Source organism: Tenrec ecaudatus, chromosome 7 (genome assembly GCF_050624435.1).
Source record: "Tenrec ecaudatus isolate mTenEca1 chromosome 7, mTenEca1.hap1, whole genome shotgun sequence".
Classification (NCBI taxonomy): Eukaryota; Metazoa; Chordata; class Mammalia; order Afrosoricida; family Tenrecidae; genus Tenrec; species Tenrec ecaudatus.
Genome location: NC_134536.1, coordinates 134,532,279 through 134,544,395, shown reverse-complemented (window position 1 = coordinate 134,544,395; position 12,117 = coordinate 134,532,279). Strand labels below are relative to the sequence as shown.

Sequence of the window (12,117 nt, the reverse complement as noted above, 5' to 3'; positions counted from 1 at the left end):
ATTTAAAAAAAATAGGCAGCAAATGTCTTATTTAGCCGTACCTATTAAAAATGTGATAAAAAAATCTGACAGTGCTGGGCAAATGAAAAAATATTTCTGATTTAATTTTGCTCTTAGTATATTTGCTTGGGAAAATGGTATGGAAGAATTTAAAATCTGTTAACCAAATAGGTTAATAAGCAAAGGCCTGTATTGATGTGTGTACACACCATCGTATTTGTAGAGCCGCTCAGTATTGTGTTTATTTAGCAGAGTGGAGGGAAGAATCGGTAGCAAGAGCTGACTCTCTTTGAAAGCGGAATTCCATCTAAATGGTGTGAGTGATCACACAGTGAGTTAGGACTGGAATTTCTGAGAGGTTAGCTCCTAGATTTTGTAAAGAGTTTCATCTGGAGAAGTGGGAGGGCTGAGGAGTTCCTGTAAAGGTAAATTCTGCACATTATATCCTTAGGTATCCTGTTTTTTTTAATCGATAGTACTTTTCAAACTCAATTAAGTAGATAGATTAAGTGTGTCCTTTCTGATTAAAACAATTCATGAATTGCAAGTTTAGGGGGAGGTTGGAGGAAAGAGTTTTCTTTTGTTAAGAAATGGCTTATTGTGTATTCTGATCTGTTCCTGATACTCATTTATTGCCATTAATTCTTTACTAAACCTCTGCATGTATGTTGGAGACTTTCAAAGAAGGAAATTTTTACTGCTGAAGAAGTATAGGTCATCTTAATCTCTATTTGTAAAAGTTCATTTTTAACATGGCCATTATCAGAGAGATAGTTGAGTTGATCTCACATCACCATTGCATGAATATTTTTACCCCATTAAGCAACCCCAAGAAACTCTGGATAAGATATTCTGAATCTCGAGAGAAGGAGAATAAATGTAGCTCTTGAATTTGTTGTCTAAAACCATCTTTAGCTAGAATAGTGAGATGCTCCAAAGGTAAACAGTATACAGATTATGATACAGTGGAATTGACAAGCTGGTTTAAAAGGATGATGCATTTCTAATTAGCCCACAGTGCCTTTAGTTGGAAATTAATTAGATACTGTTATGTAAATGTCATGTTAATTAAACAAGAATATTGAAGTGTTATAAATCTGTAAGAGGAATGGCTATTTTTATGTATTAATGTTTTGCAGTTACCATGAAAGGGCTCATAGTAGAATATTTGTTTGATTATTAAGCTTCTGGCAATTTTTAGCTGACTGATTCCCTGACAATCCATTTTTCCTTAATTGATGCTGTACCATGATGTAACTGAAGTCAGTAAGGGCTAGTGGAATCAGGAGCCAAAATTAACCACCACTCATCGCAGCTGTGTGAATAAAACCCTCTGAGTAGATTGTTGATCTCTATTTTCAAGGTTAAGGACAAATGCTTTTTTTCCCCCTCGTACCCCAGCCTTAGGTGTGATTTCCTAGAATGATTGAGAGCATAAATGCAGCTATTCTTTGAGCCAATATTCTCTACTTCCTTTTTGAATATAAGTTTTTAGCCAGCCTATGAGAGTCACGTGGGTAGTCAATGTATGTATGAGGGAGCTGGACAGAGATACGGATGTGCTTAGTAACTATATACCAATACCAGTTGCTTTTATGTAGAACTGCTCCCCTCCACCCCCCTAGAATTGTCAATGACTAATTTCCCTGAAGCAAATTGCTGTGTCTTCCTGTCAGGGAACTCATATCCCCAACCTTTTGGCTTAGCAGTCAGTACCTGAACCATGTGTACTACCGGGGAGTTCAGTATAACCAAACTCATGTTCCCGAGTCAATTATGACTCATGGGATAGATATTAGTACAAGTGACAGAAAAAGAAAATGTAAAAATTGTCGATTGTTAATAGGCTACCTTTAATTTAGTCCTTCTGTTTCCGAGGTTAGAGTGTGGTTAATATGCAGAAGTGTTCCTGATCTGCAGGTTTACAGGATCGCCATCAGTACTGTTTTCCCAGGAAAATCCACTTTCCTGTTGGAAATGTGGTAAAGAATTTTGTTGGTGGGAATACAGTGGAAGAATTTCATTTTATGGCTCTCGTGTGGATTTGCAAATGTGAGCCACAGTGTTGCATTATGCATGACACCTTTGATACAAGAATAGAAACGTTCCTAGAAGAAAATGTCGGGTATTCAGCCTTCATCGAGCCACAAAGTACAAGCTTCCTCAAGCCTGATTTGCTTGCAAATTCCAAACTCTAAATTGTTGAAATTTGAAATAATTTCAGGGAAAAAATCCTCTGAATGAAATATCAAATGCAAAATGAGCATGTCATCAGTATCTCCAGATAATGATGAAACATTGGGTGGGGAGGAGGTTGTTCAACTATTTAATTTACTTTAGGGCAAAAAAAAGGAGGGAGGGGGTCAAGTAGAAAGCACTCAAAGTGATTAGCTAAAAATTAGTTCAGGCTTGGTGATTTTTGCTACCTGATTCAGAATCCCCAGAGGGCCTGTCATCTTGAGCAAAGAACTTTAAATATGACATAACAAATAAAAATTAGAACCCAGACTTACTGTTCTGAACTCATCTGCCACTACTGTAGACTAAAGTGTATTGGTTTGAGTTCTGTGATTCGAAACATTTTTCTCAACCCTGATTCCACCCAGTACGGCATGCACGCACACATCCATATCCTGTGCTCTCCTGTAACGCTCACAGTTAGAAAGAAATTTCATCACTTCCCTCTTCGGGCTTCAGTTCTCAGCTCTGGTTATTCTCCTGCATGGAAAAGCAGTGGCTTGTGGGATCATATGCCACAGCCCCTGTCTCACTTCCCACCATTAGAAGCTAGAGAAGCCCACTCCATCCCTTGGTTTGGAGCAGATGTTCCGAGGTAACGCTTCCCCATGGGCTCGCAAAAGGATTTGTTGGGTAGAAGTACATGGGACTCTTGTCGTGGTTTTATTGTTGTGGACAAATCCTTAAATGGTTTCCCTTGAGTGTCTCTTCATTTCCTGCATTTGTTTTGGCAGAGTGATTGGGAATTAATTTTATAAAGGTAGTAGATTATCATGATCTCCTGTGACTGCCTTTTAACTTGAGAGGACAGGAGTTTTTGGTGATGGCACAATTAGTGTAGAAAATATGTGCTGTGCCCACATGCTTCTGTTTTGGATTTTAAATGTTTCATAAGATATAGCTTGCCAGGCCAGACTTAATTCCAGACTCTGTTTATAATAGTGCCCAATTATCAAAGCTAGGATATATTATCACTGCCAGTTACTCTTGCTGTCAATTTGTCTTGGCTCAACTCTGGTTCCATTTGTACATTACTGTAATGTAGTGAATACATTGGGTTGGGTTGTTAGTTTAACAAGCTCTCTGGAGGGCACTTTCATGATGATACATGTTGTGATATGCCAGGTAGCCTGAAAGTTATTTGCGTATTGCCAAAGCCTACAGAAATTCATTCACTTGGAATTGGAAAAAGAATAAACTGTCTACCTACAGATGAGATAAAGATCCACTTAATAGTCACCTACGATGTTTGCAGGCATGGGAGTGTTAATTCATGAGTCTAGCCAGATTTCCTCAGGCGTTTTTAGTTGACAATTTCTCTCTTAAAATTTGTTGGATGAATTATTTTATGTCTTTTAGAAGTATGTCCAAGTAGTTAAACCGTTATTTACGCTCATGCTTTATGTCGTTTACGAGCTTGTGGGGAACTCAATGATCTGGGCCATATATTGAACTGGGGTTAAATAAGATCTTATCAGAGATTGAAACTAACTGGGCTGTTGGTAACTTAACCGTGGTACTCAGCTGGCTTAAAATAAACACTAATCCAGATTCCACACCCCATCTTGCATCATGAGTCCCAGAGGTGTCCTTAGAATTTGTATTTTAGTGGGTTTGTTAGTCCCGGCAGACTAGAGAAACAAATCCATAGACACTCATGTGTAAGAGAGAATTTTATATCAAAGAGTAATTGTGTATTAAGAAAACATGCCAACCCAGTCCAGATTAAGTCCTTAAGTCCCATATTAGCCAATATGTCCGATACCAGTCTGTAAATTCCTTCAGACTCACGCAGCACATGCAATGAAGCAGACTACAGGAAGATCACAAGCCAGTGGGTGGAAAGTCTTGTGGATCCAGTGGCGATGGAAGCATCTTAGGGCTGGGGTGGGTCTCCACATCGCTCCTCCAGCTCTAAGGCTCTGGCGCCATCAGCTTGGCTCCACGTGGCTTGTCACCAGGAATGCCTCACAGGGAGAGAGCGTATCTGGCCTCCAGTGAGCTAATTATCTCCTTCCCCTCTAAATGAAGTCATCAAGATGCGACCTGATTGACAAGCTAGACTCTACTACCCCTTTGCAAGTTGACAGAGTATGTAACTGCCACAGTGGTGTTTCCCTAAGCTTTCTGGGTGTTGGAGATATACCATACTTTTATCTGATGGTTGGATATAAGTATCTCTATGTGTTTAAATCCCTCCAGCATGCATTTAAGATGTGTGCACTTTGTTCTTGCCTTTCATTTTATTTATTTTTATATCTTAACATCTTCTTAACATTTTCATTTATTTCTTTTAAATCATTTTATTGGGAACTCTTACAGCTCTTACAACATTCTGTACATCAATTGGATCGAGTATATTTGTACATATTTTGCTGTCATCATTTTCTAAGCATTAGCTGTCTTTGGTTTTTTAAATCATTTTATTGGGGGCTCTTACAAATCTTAGAACAATCCATCATTCAGTGGTATTGAATACACTTGTACATATGTTGCCATCAACATTTCCAAAACAGTTTCTTTCTACTTGAGCCCTTGGTATCAGTTCTTCTTTTTCACACCCCCCCTTCCCCTATTTTTCTGTTCAAATCAAACAATTTGAAGTGGTCATTTAAAGAATATCATTAAGGACCTACTAGCCACATAGATACTACCTAAGAGTAGATGGCAATGTGGATTTTGACCCCTGAAAGTCAAAGAGAAGGTGATAATGATACATACATAATATAAAGCCTTAAGGGGGAGTGGGGAGGGAGGGGAAAATGGGGAGCCGATGCCAGGGGCTTTAGTGGAGGGCAAATGTTTTGAGAATGATGAGGGCAACGAATGTACAAATGTGCTTTATACAATTGATGTATGTATATATGTATGGCGATAAGAGTAGTGTGAACCCCAAATAAAATTATATATATATGTATGTATGTATGTGTTCTTAAGGTATATGAAACCTTTATGTGTAGATGATTTCATCAGCCCAGTGGCTTATGGGGCATTTTCATTCTCATTTTGGGGGGTGGGGGAGCTAAAGAAAATGAGGAGTATTCAGGATATAGATAGCAGCAGGACTTAATGTAATCTTCTTTAAATCCTGTACTTTATAAGAAAGAAAGATGCTTAAATAAAAACAAAACGCATGTTCTCTGTTAATGATGTGCATGGAAGCAGAAGGTGCCTTGTTCCGCGGAGTTGTGGAAGCCAGGGCTTGGAGAGTTCATGAAAATGTGGAGTCTGGTCAGTTTTCCTGCAGCTCCTCATTTCCTTCCACATTGCCTGTTTCCACGACATCCTCCGCTTGGGGCCTCTGGAACTAAGTAAATTAAACTCTGTTTGGTGTGTGTGACGTCAGTTGTACAGCCACTCTTTTGGCCTGGCTTTTCTAAATGGTACAATTTAGTCTTGCCTTACCTTCAAGTTCTTGGGAGCATTTCCAGGCCACGCTGACCTCTGATGAACTTCCCTCTTCCTGTGTGCATTTAGTCTTTATTACCAGTACCATAGTTGATGATGTTAGATTATTTTCTGTTCACCTCTTTATTGCTGTCATGTATTGTTTTCCATTTATGAACATTCATTTTCTCTTTGTAAGATTATAACCCCCTGAGTGTTCACGAAGAGCTCTGGCACATAGTATCTGCTAAGTACTCTTTGAAGTTAATCATGAATGGATTTGGTTTCTCATCTCTGTCTTCCTATACTGATGGAGTATTGCTACAGTTATAAGGCTTTGATGTGGAATACAAGTTCTTGGAGTGTTCTGTCTTTGCTTTCTTAATGTTAAGTGAATGATAGTTGCTCTAGGTAATGGACAGCTATACCAAATAAATCAAGTTCCCCCTCTGTTAATCACAGTCCCTGGAGAAGCCATGGCTGTTAGCCTTTTTGCTAACTTGTACCTTTGAGAAAGTGTAAGGGTGGACACCACAATTTACCAATCTGATGTTGCCTTGTTGTGGGTGTGGCCTTTTTGTAAGAGGGACTATTGGGAAACCCCCCTATGGCCATTTGCCCTTTTGCTTATTTGAATTCTGTGTCTGCCTCTAGGGAAGGCTCCTTGTGGGCCACCAACCTGAGAACTTTGGGTGCTCTGGCAGGTTCCCATGGACCTTGGATCCACGTGGCTCAGCACCCACTGGCCTGTGATCTTTCTGTTTTTGCTTCACCTTTCTGTTCGGTTTGCAGCCACCTGAGTCTGAAGAGGGCTCTGGCTCACATCAGACTCCTGGACTTAAGTTGGACTGGGCTGGGACACCTTCTTGATCTAACGTGACTTATTGATATGGAGTCATTTCTTATATGAGTACCACGGGTTTTATTTCTCTAGACAATCCAGCCTAACCCAAGAGCCTTTTAAAAATACATGCATAACATTTGCCAATGCATTCTACTTCTTTTCTGAACCATATCACTGCTCCTTCCTGGGCATGTCAAGAACCACTGGTCTGGATATTTGTACAGTAACTTCTTTGGGAGTATAGAACATGGTTAGTTGGGGGTATTGAAGCTGTATCAATATCAGGATTTGTTAGTGGCCCTAATTTCGCAGAAGAGCACTATTGCTTTTCAAGCCTTTATTACGGAATAAATCTCTCTCTTGAATACTCTGGAATTACACCTATGTAGCAGATCTCCGGGCCCACCAAGCTCTTATTAAGGCCCTCTTTTAATACTTTGACCAAACATGCTTCATTAGTCAGCAAGACTCTCCTTATTGTATATGAAAATACACCCCTTAAGGGGTGTGCTTTTCCCACTTGAAATTGCAAGGCCAGCTTTGAAATTAATGCCAAGATGGAGCGACCGCTGAGGTCACCGTGAGAGGTAGTACATCTCTTACCTCTCTGGACAGTTTCCTCTCACCTGCATCTGAATTCTAGGGACAATTTTAACCTTCAACTTCTCAATATTATATGAGAATTTCAAAAATTTAAGTGAAAACCCATGTTATAACAGAATGTCTATAGAGCCACCACCTGAATGACTGAGCTCAAATGTAGGTCTTTGTGTTACCCTGTCCCCACCACCGTGCTCATTCGCCATCCTCATGGATATTGCAGGGTGACCCTTTTAGGCTCCTCTGTGTCAAATGCACCTGCTGGCTGTGGAAGCCACATCCTGACTGATGTGCCTTGCCTTTCTGTTTTTAGGTGGGCCATGCACAGACACAGCTCATGTCTCGTTAATCACACCAACCAAAAGATCCTGTGGGACAGGTATGTACATCATTCTTATCTGAAATTTTCACAGAAATTAGAGGCTGGTCCAAATGTGGTGTCCTTGCCCAGGGTATTTATTCACTGTCTCATATCTTATGTTACTTGTGAGGTGATTTATGATGTGCTTGCTACTATTGGGAATGGAGTGTGAACAGAGGTCACAGTGGTATTCTAAGGGGTCGGATTGACTGAACTGATATGTAGGCAGCTGGAAATTACCACTTCCTCTGTCTGAGAAATGTATAGAAAACAGGCCCTTTCTCAGTTCCTAGCATATGGCTAGTTTGTCTACATCTTGAACCTAGACTGGGGGTGGAGGGCATTATTTAGATCGGAGGAGGGGAACTTTTTTTTCTGTTAAGGGTCATTTGGATATTTACAACATCAGTCTTGTGTTATACTGCCCAAATATTTAATTAACTCACTTCTGAATTCGATACAGGAGCCCTGGATGGGCTGTTATGCAAGGTTGGCAATTCAAAACAAGCAGCTGCTCTGAGGGAGAAAGATGGGGCTTTCTACTCCCGTAAAGAGTTACAGTCTCGGAAACTCACAGGGGCAATTCTACCCTGTCCTATATCAGGTCCCTAGGAGTCGGCATTGACTTGATGGAAGTGAGCTTGGTAATAAGAGAGATGTAACCGGTTCTCTTTGGTGAAGCATGTGCTATTAGCTGGCATCGATGATTTCTCAGGCTTTATGGATAAAGGCCACAGGCTGGCCATTCTCTGCCCCTGATTTAAGTAATGGTGACTTGTGGGCAAAAGAGGCTGTAGGACAGATAATCAGTGTTTTAACTTGACTATTACAGTGCCCTGGTAGTTTTAAAAAGTCACTCTCTTGAATTTTTTTAAATGCATGGGATCCCAAAGACATCTTTGTGCATCTGTGGCATTTTCATTAAACATAAAGTTATGAGTCTTGTAGCTCTCAAAAGAGCACTCTTTGTGTCCATTGATGCCTTAACCTATAGTTTATTTTAAATAATGTTTGCCTTTTCTAATAGTGCTCCCTGTTTAAAATAACTCACAGATTATATTTGGAAGAGTCAAAGTAATTATATTGTTTTCTAAAGGTCACAACGTCTTCTTCATAACTTAAGAAAATCCTTTTAACTCCCTGGCAGAAACAGTACCAAACTATTCCCACGTACAGATGTACACTGGAGCCTCCACAGTTCTAGAAGCTTAGAGTTTTAGGTCGAACCTCAAACAGGCCTGTCTGCTACGTTTCAGACACTATGGAACTTCATTTTACTCTTCTTTTCTGAACGCCCAGGCCAGGGGCGTAGGGGAGCCCTGGCGTGCTGTCACCCCTCCTGTGCTCAGTGCCTAACCTTGAGGGGAAGCTCCTGAAGCTTGGTTGAGATCAAGGAGAGCTGTGTCCTGGAATGAGACCGACCTCTCTCATTAGCCAGTGGGAAGTGGGGAGCCAGCTGCCAGAAGCCTGAAGCATTCAAGCCCTTTGATTTTAAGTACAGCATTACACAGGAATACAGTATAGTCTTTCTTCCTCTTTCTAGTCTTGACCCTCAGGGCAGGGTTCACTTGTTGGCTCTATCCGTGTGTTGCCTTAGCTGTCCAGGAGTGAGCCACGAGCAAAAGAAAGACATCAGGAGAGGCATAGGGACAGGATCTATGTGCTCCACTTCTTCGGCACTGTAACTGGCTGAAATCTTCCTGAGTGCCCTGCACTGTGGTCTCCACGTCTTCCTGGGCCACCTCTCTGTACCCAGACTATTTGGTGTATCTAAAAGTAACAGTTATTATGGGATGTTACTACACCGACAGGCACCATACAGTGTGCTGTACACTTAATCTTCAGGACTGTTTGGCAAGAGCCAGGTGCTGTGTGGGGAGTGTTGGGGAGTGATCTGGCACTGGAAGGTTAAGTAAGAATAATTCCTGAGGGAACTTTACCAGTAAGTGGTGGAGCCAGGATTTGAACATAGACTCCTCAGACGTTACGCTCTTTTCCACTACATCACGCTACTGCTTATCACATTTTATTGTATTTCTACCCCTAATCAGACAGTGGGGAAAAGCTATCATTGGAAACAGACCATGTAGTGAAGTAGTTTTAAAAACATGAACTGTAAATTCAGATTTGGTTGCAGATCTTAGCCACTAACAATATGTTAAACCAACTCACACCGTAAGTAACCTCAAAATGTGTTCTTCATGTATTCATAGCTTTGAAGTAAGAAAAGACCATGTGTAAATCCAGTTGAGTCCATTCCAATTCATAAGGACCGCTTTATGACAGATTTAAACTGTCCCATTGGGTTTCCTATGCTGTAATTGCTAGGTCTCTTTTCCTGCAGAGCCACTGTGGACTTGAACTGCCTACCTTTTGGTTAGCAGCCAAGTGTTTACCCCTTGTGCTACCAGTAGGCCTGCCACAAATGTTCCTTATTAACTGCTGTCGAGTTTTTGACGCCTGGCAAACTTACGTAGAGCAGACCGAAACTGTGTGTCCTGTACCATCTTTATGGTCATTGGGACTGTTGGTAGGTTTGAGTCCATTGTGGTAGCTGTTGTGTTAATTCATCTCATTAAGGCTTTGCCTCGTTAGCTGTGGACCCATTACCAACCTGGATAATCCTTTTCTAGTAAGTAGTCCTTCCTGATAAGTCCAAAGTAAGAGTTGAAATCTTGCCATCCTGCTTTTAAGGAGAGTTCTGGTTATATTTTTTCTAAGACTGACTTGTTTGTTCTCCTGGAAGTCCATGACATATTCAGTATTCTTGGCTAACACCACAATTCAAATGTGTCAGTTCTTTCTTTTTTATTGCCCAGCTTTTGCTTGTACATAAGGTGATTGAAAAGACACGGCTTGGGTCAGATGCGACTAAGTCATCAAAGTGACATCTTTGGTTTGTAGAACTTGAAAGAGGTTTTTAATTTTTTTGCAGCAAGTTTCCTCACTGTGATGGAATGTGTCACTTGATTTGCTGACTGCCACCTTCATGGATGTTGATTGTTTTTCTCTAGTAATGTTGGCATTATTTATTGTCCACCTGTGAGGACTTTGTTTTCTTCATGTTCAGACATAATCCATATTGAAGTCTGTAGTCGTTAACCTTTTTACATTATAATTGTAGCATGTAAGGTTATGTTTAATTGGTGTCCTTTAAACAGTAGTGGTAAACACGTGAATAAGAACCATGTGCTTTTAAGTTGTCCTCGCCTTGAGTCTGACCTGTGTGTTCTGTGCAGCAGGGTTGCTCGGCTGTAATCCTGACAGAAGCCAGTCAGCAGGCCCATCCTCAGCAACTGCTTGAACAGGCAGCTTCATCTGGTAGTCAAGTAGAAATCGTTTGTACCCTGAGAGCTTTTACAGGGATCGGAGGGGGAGGAAGGGCCAACTAGAAATAATGGAAACGAATGCCAGACCCAGTTGTGATGGTTGATTTTGTATTGATCACACCCTCGGTTGCCTATCAGTAGGATAGCAGGCCATCGCATGTGAAACTAAAAAGGCTTCAATGCTTTGTCACATGCTTCCAGGCTTTTATTTAGGTGAATACACACCTCTTAACTAGAAAAAGATTGAGGCTTCTTGGCTTGGGAAGAAATTAATGTGCTGTGTAGATCAGCGCTTCACAAAGCCTGAAGGAAAGAGCGTTCTCGGTGTGGGCATTCAACGTCATCGAGTTCAGCCTGTTGCTCTTCTCTGGTCTGGGCCACCTCAGGCTCTTCAGGTTAACCAGTCAGCCTCCACTTTAAAGGTTGGCTCTTAGCTGTGGAATAGGCCCCTGGTTTTAAGAGGCAAATCTATGACTTTGAGCATGTTTCTTAACGAATCTCCACGTTATTCTGGTTAGGTTCCCAGTGTGTTCCGCAGAGCCTTTATTTAGGTTCTTCAGGAGCAGGACTCACTCAGAACCGAGAGCCGTAGTAACAGTAGCTCTCTGCTGGCTCTCCCAGAGCGCAGGACTTCCGGCCATGCAACCAGAAAATACCTTATGCTGTGTTCCTTTCTTAGGAGCTGCAGTCAGACCCCTGACTTAAAGCTTCCCCAACCTTTCCGAGCCAGTCTGTCAGTACAAGGTTGGACCTGAAACAGCCTCCATTTAATAATGTTACGTGTATCGGGACAAGGGTAGGCTGGATTTGGTTCTGTAAGGCGGCAGTCTCAGAGAAGGACACACAATGTACAGTCTATAAGGTATGAGGGGGAAATGATAAAAGTTACTGATTTCTGTGTTTAAAATATTCCGAGTACATATTTGTTCATATATGATGACGAGTCAAAAAGTGTTGTTATAAAAATGATAGGCCCTTTTATTAAATAAAAGTGTCAACATGCGAAGCTTTTGCTTCCTGGCATATATTCCGTGTCGGTGTGCATGCTGCTGGAGAGTGTTCGTTCTCCAGTCCTGAATAATTTCTGCACTCTTTGGTTCATTCCACGTTCAAATGGCAGTTTGGGCTTCCTTGCGGGGCTCACATCCTGTTCCTTTTCAGTATTCTTTGAGGTGCCCTGGTGGTGTACTCAGGAGCCCTGTGACTTTGATGTTTTTTGATGGCTGTGTGGTTATGAGTCCACAAAGTCATGAGTTCAAAGCCACCAGCAACTCTGAGGGAGAAAGACAGGGCTTTCTACTCCCGTAACCAGCTGCAGTCTCAGAAACTCACAGGGACTGTTCTACATTGTCCACCAG

The 12,117-nt window shown here is 41.3% G+C and overlaps 1 protein-coding gene across 2 annotated transcripts in view; it reads left to right on the top strand.

Annotated features, from left to right (window-relative positions):
- The window catches only part of ZFAND3 (zinc finger AN1-type containing 3), a 329,882-nt gene that overhangs the window by 240,820 nt on the left and 76,945 nt on the right, over nt 1-12,117 (top strand). Inside the window, exon 4 of one of the 2 annotated variants that reach the window (XM_075555168.1) lies at nt 7,383-7,448. The exons of the other annotated variant lie outside the window; for it this stretch is intronic. Coding sequence (XP_075411283.1) covers nt 7,383-7,448 — 66 coding nt within the window. The remainder of the gene's footprint in view (nt 1-7,382; nt 7,449-12,117) is intronic. 2 annotated transcript variants of the gene reach the window in all.